Source organism: Chionomys nivalis, chromosome 13 (genome assembly GCF_950005125.1).
Source record: "Chionomys nivalis chromosome 13, mChiNiv1.1, whole genome shotgun sequence".
NCBI classification, from domain to species: domain Eukaryota; kingdom Metazoa; phylum Chordata; class Mammalia; order Rodentia; family Cricetidae; genus Chionomys; species Chionomys nivalis.
In genome coordinates this window covers 12274191-12296095 of record NC_080098.1, presented here as the reverse complement: position 1 = coordinate 12296095, position 21905 = coordinate 12274191, and the positions used below count along the sequence as shown (strand labels likewise).

The following is a 21905-nucleotide window of genomic DNA, read 5'->3' as shown; positions in this document are numbered from 1 at the left end:
ACGTAAGCGAACTGAAACACAACAGGTTTTAGGCTAGGAATGATCCCAGTCGGAGGGAGGTTCATGCGGGAACAGGAAAGAGTTGGAGGAGGATTGGAACCTGGCACTTGGCTGGGGGTTCAGAAACCCAGGTCAAACATAAACGGGTACAAAGAACAAGAAGAAAAGTTAGGGAGTGGGGGTGGGGTGGCGCACTAACCAGGAGGGAGAGAAGGGAGGCAGAGAGGGAACCTGGGCGGAGAGCAGGGACCAGGCGGAGAGCGAGAGCGGGGCGGGGGGAGGGAACCCGTTGGTGGCTGTATCATGGCGCGCCTACTGAGAGCACTGCGGGGCCTGCCCTTGTTGGAGGGGTCTGGGCGACCAGTTCGGGGTTGTGCGGGATCGGTACGCGGGGACTCAGGTAGGTGTTCTGTCGCCGCCGCCGCCTCGTAGCTTTCGTTTTCATTGCCCTGGCTGTCCCGGGGCCGCCTCCGGTGAGGCCTTAGAGCCTGGTCCCGGTGACCCGCCGCCCCTTGCTGCGGGAGTTGTTGAGCACCGAAGTGGGTAAGCTTGGTGTGTTGTGGGAGCATTAATTCCGTAAAGAGCCCCGGCAGTGTACAAATTCACTCCCACGCTTGCACACAATTCGTTTATATGTTACATTTTTAGTTAGTGCACATAATCGTCAGTGTCAGGTGCCATAGGCAGTGACCCAGTGGCGGCCAACAGCTGTATCTCGCGCACTCTCCGCTGAGCTGGTTAGTCCTTTGCCCTGTACACACCCGCTTGCTGCCTCCTGTCCTGTGTGAGCTGCCCACTGCAGTCTCGTGGGCGCTCGAGACAGAATGGGGGTGGGGTGGTAAGTGCTTTTGGTCCCCATTTGTGAGGGAGTAGGAGCCACCAATTTCGTGCCCCTGTGGTTTCCTGCCCTGGCAGCTGCTCTCTTGACCTCCTTTCCAACCCCTTCCTTTTCAACCCGATTTTATGTATTATGCTTCTTTTGGAAATTTTTTTAGACCCTTGGTACTTTAAAATTTTAGTGTTCAATAAATATATTCCCTGAGATTGTGGACTGTTAACTGATTCAGCACAACTTCCGGTTAGAACTTCCCTTGTTCCTTTGGTATCTCAGCAAGACTTTGCAAGCCCTAGTGGGCTGGAGCTATGCTGGTCCTTATAGCTGATCGGTTTTAGTGGAAACTTCACGGAACTAGTGCTGTCAAAAGCAGCTTGATGAATAGCCCTGGGAGCCGAGAGTCTTCAACCATATTAAATTTGGCCAGACACCAGAACATAGCAGAGCTGTGTAACTTACCAGACAGCCCCTCCAGGGAGTTTACTCTACGGAAATAATTCAAAAGAACAAAACTGTACACGCAAAGACCTTCTTAGCAGCATTGCTCTCAGGATGGGAAACCGGCCTCAACCCAAACTGTTAAGAAATATTTAAGTAAAGCTCGAAGGTCCAGGTCAACAAACTGCATCCGTTAAGAACGAGAAGCAGGTGATGGTTCTGCGGTTATGGTCTTGGTTGTTCCAGTCTCTGCTCTGCGCTCCTTACTGGCTTTGATGTGTGAGTTGGGCCTCCATAACAAACACTAAGTAGGGGGCGTAAATAACAGGTATTATTTGCAGTTTGGAAGGCTGAGGGATCAAAGATCAAGGAGACAGATTTGGCTGCCAATGGGGCCCTGCTATCTGACTTAGAGAAGTCCACTATCCTATATGTGTTCAGATGGGTTTCCTGCAGTACAAGTGCAGAAGAACCTCGTTTTCATTTCCTCCCCTTTTGTCTTCCCCTACCCATCTCTTCCAGTATTGGAGATGACGATATGACAATCTTTAATGTGTATGAACTTAGCAACAGAGCATCAAACTGCATTGGGGAAACAAGAGCAGGGAGGAAGAAGGAGCCCACCATGATGGTTGGAGTGGGGAGTTCCAGGAGGTGATTAGAAGTGGAGGTGGCGCAGCAGGCCTGCCTACCATAAAGGAAAATCCAAGTTTGGGAGTCTGCATCATGGGCTGGGATTTGGGGATGTTAAGGCAATAAAATTTCCAAGAAGGCAGTATGGAGGCAGAAGGAAGCCTAGGACAGGACCCCTCCTTCCCCCAGGCAGGTTTAGTAATCATTTGAGTCTGTCTTTGCTTATTTGTTTTTTTCTCTTTTCTTTTCTTTTCTTATGTGTAAGTTAGAGTGCTGAATGTTTATAAACTCCTTCCAGCATTGAATAATGAAAACATTTATTATCAGCATTAAGGTTTTTGTCCGGGTTGGCTTTTATCTGTTTGTTTTGTTGTTTTTATTGCTGTTAACTTGACACAAGCTAGAGTTATTTGAGAAGAGGAACCTGCCATTAGAGTACCTGTAGGCAAGTCTGTAAGGGCATTTTCTTGATTGATGATTGCTATGGAAGGACCCAGGCCACCGAGAGCCACACCATCCCTGGGCGGGTGGTTCTGGCTGGAGAAGAAAGCCGGCTGAGTGAGCTATGAAGAGCAAGTCAGCGAGCAGCTTCTCAGGCTTCTCTGTTCCAGTGTGACCTCCAGCTCCCGACTGCCCTCAGTGATGGAGTGAACACTCCAGTGTGACCTCCAGCTCCCGACTGCCCTCAGTGATGGAGTGAACACTCCAGTGTGGCCTCCAGCTCCCAACTGTCCTCAGTGATGGAGTGGGACCTGAGCTGTGAGATGAAATCAGCCCGTTGTTCCCAAGCTGCTTTTGGTCATGGTGTTTCATCACTGCAACAGAAACCCTAACTAAAACGGCTTTATACCCACCTTAACTAAATACTGTCTTGTCCTAGAGGCTTTCTGTTCGTGCGTCCGTATAAATACAATAGGACGGAAGTAATAATGGGCAGGAGAAACAAAACAAAACGTGAACACAGATCACTGAGCACAGTGAGCTTTAAAGTCTAATGGTTAGTGTCAGGAGGTCAAGGCCAGCCTAGACAACTTACTGGGTGTGACAGCCTGAACTTTTCCAGACCTTATCTTAAAACAAACACAAGCAAACAGATAACAGACAGATTTGCTTTGGGGAAGATAAAACAGGGATCTCTATGTGAGAGAATTTTTTAAATGCAGACCTCACTGGCAGACAAAAATGAAGCTACTTTTACAAGAAGCCAGAGAAGTATAATAATTCTGCCCTCAAAGATCATCTCTATCCAACCCTCACTGCTCTCATATGGGCCCTGATGGAAACCACTTTTGAGAACTCGCATGTGGCGCTTCTGCACTACTCCTGGGCACACAGCTGAAGGATCCTAAGTGCTACCTCAGGGCATTTGCCCAGTCATGTTCATTGCTGCCCTATCCGCAATAGCTAAGAAATGGAACCAGCTGAGATGTCCAGCAGGTGATGGAAAATATTGCACAGATGTGGAGTTCAAAGCTGCCTGGAAAATACCGCCAGTCTCACTTCAGATAATATTACACAAATTTATTAAAACTGCTAGCATGCCGCAGTCTCTAAGTGCTGTGCAGAGACAGGTGAAGGAAATCTTTGGCTTTTAAAGGCAAAACCCCAAGAAGTTCTTGAACATGGATCAAAGCAAGTTAGGGAGGCCAGAGAACTGCTCTGCCAAGATAAGGTTGTCAAGGTGACCTCAAAGTAGTCCTTGAATATCTGCATAAAGCAGGTTACAAAAGCCAAAATCAGGAGCTGGCCACATCATTACAAGCAGATGGTCACTGCCACACAGTTTTGAGTGGCGGTCAAGAAGTCAGGGTTGTCAGGAAGTTATCTTTGAGAAACAAGTCAGAGACACACAGCTATTAGGTACCAAGGTGGATGCTTATTTCAAACGGGGATTTCTTTAGCCATCACACAGTACACACACACACACACACACACAATGGAACTTTATCCACCTCTAAAGAAAATGAAATCATAGTATTTGTAGGAAAATCTGTTAGTATTCAGGCATCTGTACTGGCCTGCCTTGGATATCCTCAGCTGTAGCCACTAAGAGCAACCCCTCTGTATTCACTATGTTCCCTTTAAAAGGGGCCATGCTCCCCTCCCTCTGTCCCTCCCTCAGCCTTTCTCCTCCCTTCTGCTGCTCCTGTCCCCAGACACTAGTCTCCTCTCTCCCCTCTCCCCTTCCCGTTTTCCCATTTCCTTTTCCCTAATAAAAAAGCCCATCCACATGAGCTCCATAGCATGGCTTCTTTCTCTCTCACATCACTTTTTAGATCACAACAAAATGAATGGAACTTGAAATCATTGTGCTAAGCAAGGCATCCCCGACCAGGAAAGACAAATACCTCACGTTTTTTTCCATGTACAAATCTTCCATTTTCGTTATATATTTTAATGTATTTGTGTGGGGTGTCAAGATACAGGCCATGAAAGTAGACGGAAGATGTGGCGTTGAGGAGGTTAAACCTTAAAGGAGGTTATGGGGAAAGGGGTGACAGTATGTGTGCAAGCAGAAGGAGGCTGGGGGCAGAGGGGTGTGGAGGAGGGTGGAGGCAGAGGGGTGTGGAGGAGGGTGGAGGCAGAGGGGTGTGGAGGAGGGTGGAGGCAGAGGAGGGTGGAGGAGGGTGGAGGCAGAGGGGTGTGGAGGAGGGTGGAGGCAGAGGGGTGTGGAGGAGGGTGGAGGCAGAGGGGTGTGGAGGAGGGTGGAGGCAGAGGAGGGTGGAGGAGGGTGGAGGCAGAGGGGTGTGGAGGAGGGTGGGGGCAGAGGGGTGTGGAGGAAGGTGGAGGCAGAGGGGTGTGGAGGAGGGTGGGGGCAGACGGGTGTGGAGGAGGGTGGAGGCAGAGGGGTGTGGAGGAGGGTGGGGGCAGAGGGGTGTGGAGGAGGGTGGAGGCAGAGGGGTGTGGAGGAGGGTGGGGGCAGAGGGGTGTGGAGGAAGGTGGAGGCAGAGGGGTGTGGAGGAGGGTGGAGGCAGAGGGGTGTGGAGGAGGGTGGGGGCAGAGGGGTGTGGAGGAGGGTGGAGGCAGAGGGGTGTGGAGGAGGGTGGAGGCAGAGGGGTGTGGAGGAGGGTGGAGGCAGAGGGGTGTGGAGGAGGGTGGGGGCAGAGGGGTGTGGAGGAGGGTGGAGGCAGAGGGGTGTGGAGGAGGGTGGGGGCAGAGGGGTGTGGAGGAGGGTGGAGGCAGAGGGGTGTGGAGGAGGGTGGAGGCAGAGGGGTGTGGAGGAGGGTGGAGGCAGAGGGGTGTGGAGGAGGGTGGGGGCAGAGGGGTGTGGAGGAGGGTGGAGACAGAGGAGTGTGGAGGAGGGTGGAGGCAGAGCAGTAGAAAACAGCTTGGTGAGCCGTTGCTCTGCGTGCTACATTTTAAAGTAATTTTTAAAATTTGCAAAAAAGAAACTGAGGCACAAAAAGATTTTTTGATGTCAAGTGATTAGTCAGCAGATTCCAGAAGCATCAGGAGGGTCAGAAGAGTCAGCAGGGGTCAGAAGGGTCAGGAAGACAAATGTGCCTACTGCAAATGGGTTATTATAAACATCTAAGGAAAACCAAACCAAGAAAAGTCTTGAAATTTTAAATGCAGAAATGGGAGGAAGAATCCATTTGCACTGGAGAATTTGTTTGGTAGGAGTTCCTATTTGAGCCACTCCTTTGGGGTCATGCCCCAGAGGACCAGACAGGCCACTGGCTCTCTCCTCAGCACTGATGTCTTGTTAATGACATGCGTGAGGCATCTTGTGCCTGAGCCTTCTAGTTCCCATAAAGAAGAAGCCAAGAGGAGAAAGAGCTGGGATTATTTATCCAGGTGATAGTGCACCCAAAATGGGGGAGGGGCAATGCTTCATTTTAATAAAACAAATTCCCTACTTGACAATGCAGAGTCTCTTACAAAGTCCAAGCTCTCTCTAAGCAAGACTGACTGGCAGAAGAAACTGACCCCTGAGCAGTTCCATGTCACCAGAGAGAAAGGAACTGAAGCGGTAAGCAGAATGATGTGGTGCTGATAAGATGTTCTGGGGGAGGGGATTTTGAGTAGAGGTGCCTACAAACCCTCACGTGCACCATGAGAATCTGGTCGGCTCCGGCAGTCTCTGTGTCGGCCATCAGTTTGCATCCACCTGAAGAAACAAGAATCCTTCTCCATCCTGTAGAGCCACACAGGCTCTCCAAGCTCCACTGCCTCATCCCTGCTGATCAGGCCAGCATCCTCCATCCATCTCGCTCTCTCTACTCCTCTCTTCTCCCTGCTTTCTCCTTCCCTCCCCAAAGGAGTCTTTTGAGAACAAAGTGGACCATCTTGGAAGCTTACTGTTCCTCTCAAAGTAAATGCACAGTACTTACATGCTAACTGGGTACCCCCAGCAGGAGACCCTCCCTGTGCTCCTGCCTCAAATGCAGCCATGCTTCCTCTGACTCCCACACTATGGCCACATTGTCCTCACAGCAAGCAAGGGCTCTGCTGCCTTCTCTGTAAGGCCCCTGCATCTTGGGTTTCTTTCCCTTAGCCATTTTGTCCTGACCCTCCTTTTAAGATTTACTATTATAGGGGGCTGGAGAGATGGCTCAGAGGTTAAGAGCATCGCCTGCTCTTCCAAAGGTCCTGAGTTCAATTCCCAGCAACCACATGGTGGCTCACAACCATCTGTAATAGGGTCTGGTGCCCTCTTCTGGCCTTCAGGCATACACACAGACAGAATATTGTATACATAATAAATAAATATTTTAAAAAACAAAAAAAGATTTACTATTATATATGTAATATGTGTGTGTGTGTGTGTGTGTGTGTATGTGAGCGTGCACGTGTATGACACATGTGTGTGGATATCCTCAGGGTCCTGGAAAGGCATGGGAATCCCCTGGAGCTGGAGTTACAGAATGTTGTGAACTGCCACTGATGTGGATTATGGGAACCAAATTTGGGTCCTCTGGAAGAGCAATAAAATGCTCTTAACAGCTGAGCTGTCTTTCTAACCCAGAGACCCAACTCAACCCAGATCACTTTCTCCAGGAGTCCTTTGCTCAGGCCCTGCCTGGCTCACCTCTGCAATGTTCTCCCTCACAGCAGTGCACACGTGTTCCCTTTCCTGGTAATTGCTCTGTGCCTGGCTAGAGCAGGCATTCAAAACAGAGCTGGTGGTGAGTGGTGTGTGTCCAGGGCAGACACCCCAAGTGCACTGGATAGTCTCAGCTGCTGCTATCCCTCAGGTGACAGCACTGTGCTGGCACCGAAGCCTACGACAAGTGGTGCCGGGAACAGATACAGCCACTGTGGTTTTGCTGTTGCACTGTTCCTGAGAGATGCTTTCATTTCTGAAGTGGATCCCATGGGCAGACCGCTGTGTAGCTGTTCCTTAGTGTTGTGTGAGCGGTGTATTTCCCTATTGGTATCCATGCAAAGTGTAGGCAGCTCTGGTCTTTTAAATGTGTTCACAGGCTCAGTTTCTCTGATGCCACGGCCACCAGACGAGCTGGCAGATCCTCACTGATTCTTGGGAAATATTTTTGAAGTTATGTTTTTGTACAGCTTCCTGTGGGTGGGAACGAGACTGTTCCTCATTGCTGTTACCTGCACAAGGGAAACACATGATGCTCTGAGAGGCTGTGTGTCTCAGAATGTCCTCAGACTAGCCTTGTTCCCAGTAACCAGGCAGGCAGGGCTCTTGTGTACAGAGAGCCTGGAGACAGTCCGCAAGATGCTTAGGAGAATCAATCTGCGGGCTTCTGAAGCAGATGGCACAATATCCTTTGCACTTGGCCCTTTTACAAAATGAGCATCATCCATTATTTTAACTAATGTTGTGGATCACCTCCAGCTGCTCCACATTTAACTTTCTAGAGTTGTGCAGAGCTGTAAGCATCCATCAGTTTTATTAGGCCAAGGGAAGAGAGGCTTCCAAAGCCTTCTGATTGGTGACTCCTAATCAAAATTCAGTTGCATGTATATATGTATGTATTACATATTATACATATTTATCAGGCAGTAGTGGCATGTTAGCAGTGCTTGCAGCCAGGAATTTTGCACCCTGGCTGAGTCATAACCAAGAGTCAGGTGTCAACAGAAGGGGAGTTAGTTTTTCAGGTCCTTCTTCTCTGCCCTCTGGATCTGGTCTTCCTGCTTTGAGCCCCGGAAAGAGGACCAGCTTTCTTGCCCTGTGACTTCTAATTGACATGAGGTTACCAAGGACACCATGAGCCTCAGAGAATGGGGTAGAGACATCAGTCAGGACCCAGCATCTTCTCTATGAGGCAGCCCATGTGTACATTCCCGGCAGCCACAGCCTCACTATTTGGTGATTGTCTCTTCTCTTGACCCTTAGGCCTGTTGGGGATTGTGTGCTCAGAGCCACCAACCCAGTGACTCCTCACCTCCTTTTGTTGGTTTTCATCAGCTCTGACCCCTCCGCTTGAATAAGATTGCCTGCATGCAGCCATCTCTTTGAAACATGTCCTCTGCCTCTAGCATGTGAGAACTAACAATCAAATAAGAGGGGACTGGCACTGGTCCAGACAGACTTGAAATCTCAGAGCAATGTTGAAGTTCATCCTGTTTCTGATCCTGCTCCCTTCCCCTATGCAGGCAGAAATTTCAATTCTTCCTTCCTCTCTCCTTTCTTTTTTCCTTTCTTTTTTCCTTCCTTCCTTCCTTCCTTCCTTCCTTCCTTCCTTCCTTCCTTCCTTCCTTCCTTCCTTCCTTCCTTCCTTCCTTCCTCTCTCCTTTCTTTCTTCCTTCCTTCTTCCCTCCTTCCTCCCTCCCTTTCTCTCTCCTTCCTTCCTTCCTTCCTTCCTTCCTTCCTCTCTCCTTCCCTCCTTTCTTTCTTTTTCTTTTTCAGTTTCCAACTGGAGCCACCCAAGCCTGGATTAATGACTTACATCCCCTCTCTCTTGCCTCTGATATCTCTTCGCCTTCCAGTCATTTTTGTTTTTTATTGTGTATTGTTCCTCTCTCCCTCTTCCTCCCTTCCCTTTTTCTTTCCCTCCTCCTCTCTTTCCCTCAGTGATAAGAGCAGGCAAAACAAGCTCTGACCATGAGCACCACTAGTGAGCAAGTTCACAGTGTGCCTCTCCAACTCCTGTGTTCAGCAGGACCAGGTATAAGTTCGTCATTGCGGTCCACACACAGCCCAGTGTGATCCGGCTTCTACCTTTCCAGTGCCATCTGTTTGCATGTCTTCCCTGTCTGAAACACTCGCTGTCTCATCTGCTCAGTTCTTACCCATTCTGCAAAGCTCAACTCAGTAGTGATTGGCATTTTTCTATGATCAGCATTTATCAGCTGCACACATTAACAATGAAAGATTAAAAGATCCTCCCTCCCTTGTCGCAGACTCAGTCTGTGCAGAAAGCCTGCGCGGACGCTGCTTCCAAGGGAGGGTTCTTTGTTAGTCCCTCTCATGGATGTCATCACGAAATATGTCTGTCTTCTTACTGTTTTTTGTCATCTGGGCAGTACAAGAAACTTTGCTTTCCATTTGGGGAAGGTAATTAACTTTTAAATTAATTTTTTCCATCTGCAACATTAGTATCCAGACCAGCACTGGTTATATTCTAGATTGTCAGGAAATACTAGGATGAAATAGAAACTGTTTTGTTCCTGACATGTGAAAGGGCTTGGACTACACCACATGGTTTATAAGGAGACACAGGAGTCAGGGAGAGTGCAGCAGACAGACATCATGGTAGGACATAGATTAAATCATAATTCCTGCTCATTTGGATTATTTACTTTACTTACTGTTATAGCAGCCTCCTGACTCTTAGTGAAATTATATTTTTAATTTTATAGGCTCCCTGGTTTCTGTGGACAGGACTTTGTAGATCAGGGGTGTTCACAGTGCTCAAGTTGGGAGTCACTGTGAATGAACAGCTCACCAGGTTCATTCAGACTTTTGTGGCTAAATGTACTATTACCTTCCTTCCTTTCTTTTTTCCTCCCTCCCTCCCTCCCTCCCTCCCTCCCTCCCTCCCTCCTTCCCTCTCTGTCTCCCCCCCTCTCTGTCTCCCTCCCTCTTCCCCTCCTTCTCCTCCTTCCATGCTTTTTAGACAGGATCTGGCTATATAGCTCAAAATTGTCTTGAACTGTGGTCCTCCTGCCTCAGCATCACCAATGTTATGATTGCAGCCATGTGCCACCAAGCCAGACTTTAAGACTTTTAGAGAGAGAGAGAGAGAGAGAGAGAGAGAGAGAGAGAGAGAGAGAGAGCATCCAGGTGTGTCCACCTTGTAGACACAGCAACTGGATTTGCACATCCCCTAGGAAGCTTTTTTTAAATATGCAATTAGCACTATGGGGAGTTTTACTGAGCTCATAAGTCTAGAAAGACAGAAGAGCCGATTCCCTGCCAGTGCTATCCCTCGGCCAGCATTCCATGCTATGAGTCCTGTTTGCTGTCTGTATGATTGAGTAATGTGTGCCGCCATGACATGGCTTTTGAGGGGATGATAAGGGAATTTGACAACATTTTCAAAGATTATTTATTTTATTTGTGTGTGCATACTTGAGTTGATATGTCCCGTGTATGTGCAGGTGCCCCAGGAGGCAAGAGGAGGGCATCAGCTACAGACTGCACTCAGTCACCGCTTTATTTCCCCTGACGTCCCTCTCAGCAGTTGAGAGCCTTCTTTAAACGCCTGTGGATGTGGTGCTTTCTCTACATGGTGACCTAGTGCTGGGGCCCTGGCTCATCATTTAACCCTGGTCGACTCTCCGCACTGTTGACACTGCACTATGTGTGTTAAAGGCACAACCCCAAATTCACTGAATGAAGCTTTTGATGCATTTGTGTTTTCTCTCACCCTCTTTCTCTCCTTCACCCTTTCCCCCACCCCTCTATCAGGGATCAATCTCAGGGTCTCTGTACACAAAGGAAGTACTCTACCACTGAGCTGTGCTCCCAACCCTTTGTATCCCATCTTTAATTAGAGAGTTCAAAGGGTCTTAGACAAGTGTTTAGACTCCTGTTGCTTTCGCTCTTTTGAAATGAGAGTGAAATCTTCCAGGATGGCAGAGGATGGGACTGGTGTTCATGCTTTCTCAAGGACTTTGATGTTCTTGGAAGAAAGGTGGTACATGAATACAAAGCATTGTTAATGTCACAATCTGAATATTTGGCACGATAAAGGCCAGGCTATAAAGAAGCTTGCAGGCTGCTTCCTTGGTTGACTGCAGTTTTTCTCTGCTGATACTTAGATTTTTGTCAAATTAGTATAATTCCTTGATTGGACTTTATTATTTATATTTGGTTCATTTTCTTCTTTTGTAATGGTGGGGATTGAATTTGAGGCCTCTCAAATGCTAGGCCAACACTGTAGTCCTGGGCCAGCCACACCCCCTCTGCCTCACTCTTGGGTTTGTCTGCTTTATCACCCCAAAGTGTGATGATGTTTCTTCCTCTTTTATTTCAGCCTTTCAGTGGGATATACTTGAACAACAAGGAGACAGGGATGTACCATTGTGTGTGCTGTGATAGCCCACTCTTCAGGTAAGATGAGGAACGAAAGAGAACTTAGATAATTAAGTACTCTTAGAGTTTATTTTTTTGATGTTGAAGACGGAACCCAGGGCCTCCTGTATACTGCCAGCCCCTGGGGCCATTGATGGCCTTTGTCCTCTGTCTTTACTGCTGCAAGGAGAGCTGTCTGTGGAAGACATCTGTCTGTCTTGATTTTTTTCTGATATTTCATGCAGCTGACAGGACTTGCCACTTACGTTCTTCCTTTGTTTATCTCTGAGAGAAAACAAAGTTCTGATGGGGACTTCATGATAAAGCCATTAGGATTTTTTAGAGAGGAAAGTATGTAAAGAAATCTAAACCCTAATAGTATTTGCTTGGCCATATGATTAAAACTATACCTCTCCCAGGGAAAATGGGTTTATAATTTAATTTAGCAAGCGCAGACTTTTATGAGGTTTGATTCCCCACAGTGCTTGACAGAAGCGAATACCGTGCCCTCTTCTATGTAGCTAAAAGTAAATTTAATTGTCCCTTGATTTCAAAGCCTCTTTTAAGTCAATCAGCATCTAAAATCTTTCAACAAAGGCTTTTTTTGTTTAGATATGCAGGAAATAGTCTTTTAAAAAAAGTAGATTCAGGAAAGAAGAAAAGAAACATCTTTGAAGTCTTGTTTTTCAGAACTTCAAAGATGTTTTCCTTTCTTTTGCATCAGCCTTAAATTGGTTTAGAATAAAATATAAATCAAGTCAGCTCTGTGAATCTTCCATTAGGCAGAACCCCCTTCTGTCCTTTGGGCTTTCAGCAGCCTGGCTTCTTGGCCAGCCGGCTGCTAATGCGAGCTGCATTAGGAAGCCAGACCCTTCCTGCAAGGACAGGCGTGACTAGGATCGATTTTCCTTCATGCTTAGGAGGCCAGGCCATGGCCCCGACATACGGTGCTGCTAAGGGACTACCTGGAAGAGTCTACTACCCGCCGCCAGCCCAGGAGCACCAGGGAAGACGAGGGTGAAGTTAGTTCTTACACAGTAGTGTTGGAAGATCACGTGACTTCCCCTGTTAGATCACAGCAGGCAACAGGCTTCTCTGACCCAAGACACGTTCTTTAAAATTTATTTTATTTTAAATTGTGTGTGTGTGCATGTATGTGTACGCACACGCACATGTATACACAGGTGCCCTCAGAAACCAGAGATATTCTTCTGCACCTGCAGTTACAGGCTATTGTTGGCTGTCTGACATGGGTGCTGCCATGTGCCGTTAACCACCGAGCCATCTCTACAGCCATGACATAAAAAACTAAGCCTTTGTCCACACGCAAGCAGTCAATTCCCCAGGCCAGGGGCATCCTCCAATTTAGTTCTGATCTGACCTTGTCTTCATGGAGACAGTGTTAGAGCCTGGCGGAACAGCTCAGCCCTGCATGCTGTACTCTACTTCTGATGTCCAGCATACTCTCCTGGTTGCGACCTGTGCCCCTGACCAACCAGCTCTCAGTCTGACTGCCCACCCTCTTCTGTGTTACCTGTTTCTCTTGAGTGGTACCCGGAACTCAGGGAAGCACTTACGTTTACCTCTTCATTGGAGGATCACTGTTATGAAAGATACAGTGAAGAGATAAGTACATGGGTGTGAGGGGAGGATACTGGGTTCCATGCCTTCTCTAGGAAAATTCTCTAGAAACTTCCATGAGTTAAGATACCCAGAAACTCACCAGACCCTGTCCTTTTGGAGGCTTTATTCCAAAATCATGGGCACAAGTGATCGGCTCCCTTTTCTGCATGTTGGGGGTGGGGCTGAAAGACCCCACACGACTCATGCCTTGGTGACGAGTCCCTGTCCTGCATCCATTAGCTAAGCTACAAAAAGATTCTCTTTGAGGATTATAAGAATTTTAGGAATTGTATATGCTAGAAAATAGCAAAAGGAACCAAATATGTGTTTCACAGAATTGCAGCAGTAAAATCCGAGACTCGGGTTTCAGAAAAATTATTCCTTCACCATCATTTCTGTCAAATGGAAAAGTCAATGGTTAAGTCAACTAGCTTGCTTTCAGCTGGGGACCTTGGAAAAGTGTAAGCCTACTTTCTTACTATTTATCTGCTGGGTAGGTGTCCTGTTTCTGAGTTTGGGGGATGAGATGTCATCCTTGTAAGAATGCTTCCTCTCCAAGGTTCTGTTGGCTCTGTTGGTGTCCAGAGGAGGCCTTCCCAGCATTCAATGGCTCCTATCCCCTCACCACCCCGCCTCAGTCACAGCATCGAAAAATAGGGGATCCGAGAGAGAGAGAACAAAATGAAGGGCTCTGGCTAGCAGGGCTTGCTGTGGTGAAGGACACACTCTGCTCAGATCTCTATAGAAGCTGTAGTTCCATGTAGCAGTTGGGCATCCAGAGTATAGCCAGTGTGGATGAGAAGCTGGACGTGTTAGGATTTTTAGCAAATTTAAGCTTAAGGGGGTCACATGTAACCGGTAGCTACAGTGTTAGCCCAATGCTAATTAAAGTTAAGGAAGTTATGTGGCCAACCCTGAGTCACGCCGAAACAGCCTAGATCCAGAAGAAATCTAATCAATATTCTGGAAGCCATTCACCCAGTAGCCAGTTCACTGAACTAGCAGTTAGCTCATGAACCTCCATTGTTTCTTTTCAGTCATTTTAGTTTTAAATGCAAAGTCCGTCCCCCGCCCCCACTTCTTTTAAAAGAACTTTTGAGTTTTTGTTCTATTTTCTTGCTGGTGCTGAAGCTAAGAATAAAGAAAATAAGTGCATATCCATCTTTCTTCCTGTTACTATAATAAGAATATATCCATCTAGCTTCCTGTTACTATAATAACATATCCATCTAGCTTCCTGTTACTATAATAAACACGGGAACTAATCAGCTTATAAATATTTGGTTCAGTGCCTTGGAGGTCTCATTTTTATGGTGATGGTGTATGGTAAAGCAAAACCCCAACTGCATGGCCAGGAACAAAGGGGAGGAAGAAGAGCCTGACCCCCACAATCCTCTTCAGGGACAGATCCCCAGTGACCTAAAGGACTTGCATGAGGCTCCATCTCTTGACAGTTCCAACTTACCTTTAACACCTGGGCTTTAGGGGCACGTTTAACACCAAAATCAAATATCATAATAATCAGCTCCATTCTAGAATACACTCTTCTTAAAGAGCATCCGTTTATAGGAGTGTGATAAAGGCTGTCCAGGTGTCTGTATCAGTTCCATTGGGTAACTTTGGGTAAGTTTCTTAACATCTCTCTACCTTGATTTTCTCATTTACCTGTAAAATGATAATACAGTGTATCCAGCTCATAGGGTTGTTGGGAGGATTCACTAAGTTATGAACTAATCGATGGAAACCCAGCAGAACAAGGTGTAACACCTTCCCAGCCCTCCAGACATACTAACAATAATGTATTCTTAGAGATAAGCCCTTGTCAGGGATTGATGCTCAGTGTGTGTTTTATGATGAGGAATTAGTGAATTCTAATATGATGAGAACACATTCTAATCAGTGAAAATATATAAATGAAAACTGTATTATTGAGCATTTTTTTTTATAAAAATCTATTTTGAACACTATTTACTTACTACTTTTATATGAATGGATGTTTTGTGAGCGTGTATTGCTGTGCAATGTGCATCCAGATCCCATGAAGACCAGAAGGGGGCACCAGATCCCCCAGGACTGGATTTACAGATGGTTGTGAGCTGCAAGCAGAAGCTAGGAATTGAACCAAGGTCCTCCGGAAGAGCAGCCAGGCCTCTTACCTACTGAGCCACCTCTCCAGCCCTTTCTTGAGCATTCTTAGCATTCAAGAGGATAGTGTTAGGAGTATGTTCTTGTTTTCTCTCTCATATTAGCTCTTTATTTCTAGTCTCAAGCTTCTTTTGTAGGAAATGGGTACACAAAAGCCATTCCTGCAAATGTTTGTGTAGAGTCAGAATGAAGTGAAAGGTTTGTCAACAAAAATTGAATCTTAGAGAAATTAGAAGGGAAATCCAGGAACCCTGGACTCTTCAGCGGCTTCTCCTGCAGGTTGGTGGTCATGCTGGATATTCTTGAGATGATGCACTTGCCCCTCTGTGTACTGACTTAAGTTCCATGGGCCCTGGGTTTCTCCATGAAGCCTTCTTGAGAACACACACTGCATTTGGCTTTTTTTTTTCCTCCTCTAAGTTCCTGTGACTTTGTCAGCACACAGTTCAGAGCTTAAGTGCTTTTTATTGGCCCAAACATTTTATTTAGTGAAAGAGATAAAGATGATAAACAGTTTAAGGCCTTTGTCCAGTTAATTTTATGTACATACATCATGGGTTGAGCTGTGTGTCCTGGCTAGTTTTTAATTGTTGATTTAGCATGACCAAGAGCTACCTGGAAAGAAGTTTTAATTGCCTAGGCCAGACTGGTCTTAAGACCTAATATTTGTGGAAACTGTCTTGACTGACGATTGATCGGGCACAGTACCAACATTGCACAGGTGGTCCTGGATCATGGAAGAACTTGAGTCTGAGCACAGAGAGAACGTGCAGTAAGCGACATTTCTTCCTCCACGCTTCTCTCCCTGACTTCCTTCAGTGATGGATTGTGACCTGGGAGGTGTAAACTGAAATGAACCTTCTTACTCCTATGTTCCTTCTAGTCAGAGGGTTTTTATCACAGCCACAAAAAGACCAACTAGAGCACTGTGTCTCTGAGGAAGGCCTGTTGAAGCCTTCATCTCCGGAGACTGTGAATAGGATCTTAGGTGGCAATACGGTTGTTGCAATCAGGCCATACTGAAGCTGGATGTTCCTTTAATCCAATATGGCTGGTGCCCTAATAGGAGGAGGGGAAACAGGATCAAGGAGATCACCGCATGAAAAGGACACAAAGACTGGAGTAAGGCAGAAATTTGCCAGCCACTTCTGGATGCTAACGGGAGGAGCAGAGAGACATCCCGGGGTCTTCTTGGGATGAGATCTTGATTTTGGACTTTCAGCCTTCAGAACCATGAGCGCATCTCCCCTACTTTGTTGTAATTTGTTAACACCACCCCAGGAAGCTAACGTGATGTGCTCCAACAAGCTTCTCAACTCATCCATCCACAGCATCTTCTCTGCTGCTGAGCGGCTCAGCAATGCTGATCTTAACTGAAGACTTCAGCTATGGAGAGCCTGTGGATATGTAACAGAAGTCATAATTATTAAACTCTTACCTTTTTAGAAAATATTTTTATTTTTATGTATTTTAAATTGTCAGTGTGTATTTGTATACACACCTGAATACAGTACTCATAGAGACCAGAAGAGTGTGCCCAACCCCTGGAATTCCTGCTGGTTATGAGCCTCTCTGAGAAAGAAGCATGTGTTTTAACTGCTGGCCATCTCCAGCTTCTTGGACGCTTGTCCTAAGCACTGGGTTCAGTACGACACAAGTGGTCACCTGCAATGAGCCGTGTGCTCCATGTAAGAGCCATGAAAAGGAATGTTTCAGGTCTTTAAAGAACTTGCTCAATGGCCATGTGTCAGTTTTCTTTGTCTTGCGGGGACAGAACACCTGATACTGGTTGCTTTATTAAGAAGTTTATTTGGGGCCACGCCTCAGGAGGCTGAGAAATCTGAGAGGATGGAGCTACATCCTTTTGGGTTCTGGTGAGGGCTTCCTGCTATTTCAAAACGGAAGGCCAAAGGGCGAGCCAGCACATGGAGATAAAACACAAGAGTGGCCTTGTGACACCAACTGGCTCTCTTGTTAACTGACCCGGGCCTGTGAGAACCTCAGCATTCCCACTCTTGACACTACCACATGGCAAGGAACTTTCAACTTAAATTGAAACCGTGTTCAAACCCCAGGAGTCGTACCTCTATTAAGGGCTAGCAGTGAGCTCATGTTCCCTAGGAACCGGAAGTGTGTCAGCGGAGGCACCACCTGCCAGTTTGCTGTGTGCACCCTCGCTTCAGCAGAGTTCTCTGCAGCTCTCGTGGTCTCTTTTCACGTGAGGAACTGAGGTTAAATAGCTTACCCAGGGTTCCACTGCTACCAGTCTCCCGCTGGGCCACTCAGACAACGCTTTTACTTTGTTGGTGTCTTCACCTTCTCACGCTGGCCTTCCAAATCATAGCCGTAGGTCCCTAGGTAGACACTGCCGGATTCTAAAGGTACACCTGGCCAGATTACCCCCTAAGCTCCCTTTCCAGATCTAGTTGCCAGCCAGGCCTGGCAAGGCTCCCATTGTCCCTCTCAAGGTTCTGCCTCTTGCAGTGAGTTGCGCCTATTCCACACATCTGAGAACTTGAGTTGAGGGTTGCCAAGCCAGCGATGCTGTCCAGCATGTCAGCACTCCCCTATAGACCCAGAATCATCTTTAACTTTAGACCCTGCTGACACTGTTCTGCCCCCGCCTTCTCTACCTCCCTGCTTTCCCTGTACACTGCTTCTGGAGGGTCTGTTCCCAGGAGTGGTGGAGCCTGTCTGTAGTCCAAGTGTCCAGAAGGTGGAGGCAGGAGAATCTAGAGTTCGAGCTGCCACTCTGGTTATACAGTGAGATCTTGTCTAATGAAAAACCATTTCAAAATTATGCATTTTATGATCATAAATCTTCTTTAAATCAGGAGTATTTGGGAGCCTGATACTAGTTTGTTTTTATGCACTGTACACTGATGTCCTGCATGTCCCAAGTAACATAGTAATATTGTTTAAAATGTCATGTAACCCTGTTCAGAAATGAATGGGAATGCTTCTACAGTTACATTTAGAATTATCATTGATTACCTATTGCTTCTGCTGTTACTTGGGGGTGGTGTGGTTGGCTATGGAATATCCAGAAATGAGGGGAAAATAAACTTAGGAAAACAAACCCAAAAAAACAAATGCAAAAAAAAGAAAGAAAAGAAGAAGGAGGAAAGAAAGAAAGGAAGGAAGGAAGAAAGAGAGAGAGAGAGAGAGAGAGAGAGAGAGAGAGAGAGAGAGAGAGAGAGAGAGAAAGAGGGAAGGAAGAACTATCTAGGAGTATTGGAGTATATGATGCAAAGGGACTTCTGTTTGTGTGGAGTGAGCCATGTAACCCGCTAATCAATTAAATATGTATCTTGCACTTTCTAGTTTGCCTTAGCATCCAAGGAAGAAGATATCTTTTCACTATAGCCAGACAATGTCTTTGACAGCAAAGGGGCAGCAGGAACAATTCTCTAGAACTGACTATTCATGAAGACCAGCTTAGGATCTGGCAAAGGGAAGTGGGAGTCCTGTACTGCTCAGAACAAACTGATGGGGGCTAAGAAGCTCCTGATATGTCAGCAATAATGTGTCTAATGGCTGTGTGTGCACTGTCCTCTAACCGCTGTGTGTGCACCGTCCTCTAACCGCTGTGTGTGCACCGTCCTCTAACCGCTGTGTGTGCACCGTCCTCTAACTGCTGTGTGTGCACCATCCTCTAACCGCTGTGTGTGCACCGTCCTCTGACCGCTGTGTGTGCACCGTCCTCTGATGTGTGTGTACCGTCCTCTGATCCCTGTGTGTGCACCGTCCTCTGACCGCTGTGTGTGCACCGTCCTCTGACCCCTGTGTGTGCACCGTCCTCTGACCGCTGTGTGTGCACCGTCCTCTGACCCCTGTGTGTGCACCGTCCTCTGACCCCTGTGTGTGCACCGTCCTCTGACCGCTGTGTGTGCACCGTCCTCTGACCCCTGTGTGTGCACCGTCCTCTGACCGCTGTGTGTGCACCGTCCTCTGACCCCTGTGTGTGCACCGTCCTCTGACCCCTGTGTGTGCACCGTCCTCTGACCCCTGTGTGTGCACCGTCCTCTGACCGCTGTGTGTGCACCGTCCTCTGACCCCTGTGTGTGCACCGTCCTCTGACCGCTGTGTGTGCACCGTCCTCTAATCTTTGTGGCTCTGCACTGTCTCCCACAGTTCCGAGAAGAAGTACTGCTCTGGCACTGGTTGGCCTTCATTTTTTGAGGCTCACGGCACAACAGGCTCAGATGAGAGTAACTCAGGGATCCTGAGACGCCTGGACACTTCCTCAGGACGTACTCGCATGGAGGTGATCTGCAAGCAGGTGATGTGTTTTGCTTTCTTTGAAAAGAAACGAGCTGTCCTTCTTTGGTGCCTGTCTTGTTCTTCCACAGTGGACTTTGTCATCAAAATGCCCCAGACTTGTACCCACACCTGTGGTGATCCCTCTTTCCCTCTACCAGGCACCTTCCTCCATCTCCTTCCTACTTGGCAGCATGCCACCAATAGGTTGATTCATTAGCCCCTTACTCCTTGGAGCCAGAGAAGGGGGAGTTTAGGTCTAGACAAAAAACTTGGCTTTGTGTTTTATTATTGTTGTTATTATTAGCATCATTAATATTATTTGTGTTTGCACACACGTGCACACACGTGTGTGTGTGTGTGTGTGTGTCTGGCTGCTTGTGAGTATGCACAAGCACCATGGCACATGTGAGGCGGTCATAGGATAGCATCCAGGTGTCAATTTTCTCCTTTCCCTGTGGGTTCTGTGGATGACATCAGGTGGTCAGGTCTGTGTCTCACATGCTTTTATCTGCTGAGCCATCTCACCAGCCTGCAGAGACTTGTTTTATCTGCTGAGACATCTCATCATCCCACCAAGACTCGTTTCCATGTTCCTTGGTGCTCATGTTTTTGATACATGAGTTTTATAAGATGCCAGAGTCTAGCAGATGAAAAGGGCCAAGTTTTGTCTGTAGGAAAGAGAAGTGATTGTTGAGTGCTCACCTAGGTTGTATTAATCCTTATGCGACCTGTGCTTATTTGTCCCCAGAATGGCTCTATTGTGTAGGTATGGTTATTACCCCCGTCTGCGAGATGAGCAAGGCAAGGCCTAAGCTTGACCCTTGGCCTCGCTGGGAAAGCAGAAAGGACTGCTTGTTGCCACAGCTCTCTGTGCATCCATTCTTTCCATCTTTGAGCCAAAATCTAAACAAGGATGATGCTTGCCAACTCCCAGGCTCTGGGATGGATGTGGAGCTGTTTTCCTGGGGACTGACAACGGCATCTTTTCCCTGCAGTGTGAAGCTCACCTCGGCCATGTATTTCCTGATGGACCCGAGCCCACTGGCCAAAGGTTTTGCATCAACAGTGTGGCCCTGAAGTTCAAACCAAGCGAGCACTGATCATCTCCGGGAGGCCTGTGCTTTGCCCTCCATCCTGTGGAGCCTTGGTTCTGTAATTCAGAGGACTGTCTTGTTTCATTCTCTACAAATTTAGGCTAAGGTTGTTGTGGCTGCACGGGAGCCACAACTCCTTAGTCCCCTGAAAACAACTCAACCCTAACTTCCTCTTGGGCTGCGGAATTTTAGAATAACAGAAAGACAGCCCATTCTTTAACTGGCTTCCCAGGCCTTGGGTAGCACCATTGCAGGGTTGGAACAGGTTCATGGGCTAACAAGGGTCCCGAAAGCACCTGAAGAGAACCTGAATTGGCCATCACAGTTAATTCCTTCATGGGCATTCACAGGTGAGGAGTCAAAGGGGAGAACAGGAAAAGGATGGCATGGAAGGGGTGGGATCCCAGTGCTAAAAAGGAGGATGGGAGGGGCTGAGCATGGGCGGAAACATACAATGATGGGTGAGATCTTGTCAAAAATTTTGCTACTCAAACGTTTGACTTCCAACCTTACAACTCACAAGTGGGATCAATGTGAGCTGAGTCAACTTCAGAGATCATGAATAATACTTTCCCTCAATCATTTGCTACAACACTAAACATCAAATATTCAAATAAAATATTGAGATTGATGTTCACTTTTTGTCTCAGTCTGTTAATTTGTTCTTTTATAAACATGACTCTGAATCAAAAAAAAAAAAATCCAGCAATTGGTCACACCAGAACGATAACTACACAGTTATACATTGGGAATCTTGAATTATTTGTTAGTAAAAAGTATTTAAATAATTCTTTTTGTGTTGTTGAAAACTTAAGTTATCCCATTTCCTTCTTCTCATTTGCTTTACATTATTTGGAATTTCATTTATTATGTAACTTACATGAATCATGTCTTCTTTTGTCTTCTAGGAGAAGGTTAACTTCAGTTGCAGATTCTGAAAGAATGCTAACCTATAGTATATGATGGTTTTTACCCTTTTTGGCTCTTTTGGGGGGCCTGACACCCAGCTCCCAAATGAATCACACAGAGGTCTTAGTTATAAACATCCGGCCTTAGCTTGACTTGTTTCTTACCAGCTATTCTTGTATTAGCCCGTCTACCCTTTGCCTCTGGTCTTTCCCCTTTCTTACTTCCGTAAATCTGTTTTTGTGCTGTGGGTGGCTGTGTAGCTGGATGGCTGGCCCCTGATGTCCTCCTCCTTCTCTAGCTACTATTTCGAACCTCCTAGATTTCCTTCTATATATTCTCTCTACCTGCCAGCCCTGCCTATCCATTCTCCTGCCTTGGTATTGGCTATTCAGCTCTTTATTAGACCATCAGGAATTCTAGACAGACAACGTAACACAGCTTCATAGAATTAACCAAATGCAACATAAACAAAAGTAACATACCTTAGCATAATATTCCCAACACAAACCCAGAACACCAAAGTCACTACTTT

The 21905-nt window shown here is 46.9% G+C and overlaps 1 protein-coding gene across 1 annotated transcript; it reads left to right on the top strand.

The window, feature by feature from the left end:
• Positions 1 to 276: 276 nt before the first annotated feature.
• On the top strand, positions 277 to 21088 carry Msrb2 (methionine sulfoxide reductase B2). Its single transcript, XM_057787851.1, has 5 exons — positions 277 to 400; positions 5779 to 5879; positions 11302 to 11378; positions 19242 to 19389; positions 20366 to 21088. Exons 1-5 carry the CDS (start codon positions 304 to 306, stop codon positions 20468 to 20470), a joined length of 528 nt encoding a protein of 175 aa, XP_057643834.1. The 5' UTR covers positions 277 to 303; the 3' UTR covers positions 20471 to 21088.
• Positions 21089 to 21905: the final 817 nt, after the last annotated feature.

What these genes read in the sequence shown, in the direction of transcription:
- Msrb2 (XM_057787851.1), top strand. Translation starts at nt 304, where the DNA reads ATGGCGCGCCTACTGAGAGCACTGCGGGGCCTGCCCTTGTTGGAGGGG. An exon ending in ATCGGTACGCGGGGACTCAG is followed by an intron (nt 401 to 5,778) that starts GTAGGTGTTCTG and finishes TTGACAATGCAG; the next exon opens with AGTCTCTTACAAAGTCCAAG. An exon ending in GAGAGAAAGGAACTGAAGCG is followed by an intron (nt 5,880 to 11,301) that starts GTAAGCAGAATG and finishes CTTTTATTTCAG; the next exon opens with CCTTTCAGTGGGATATACTT.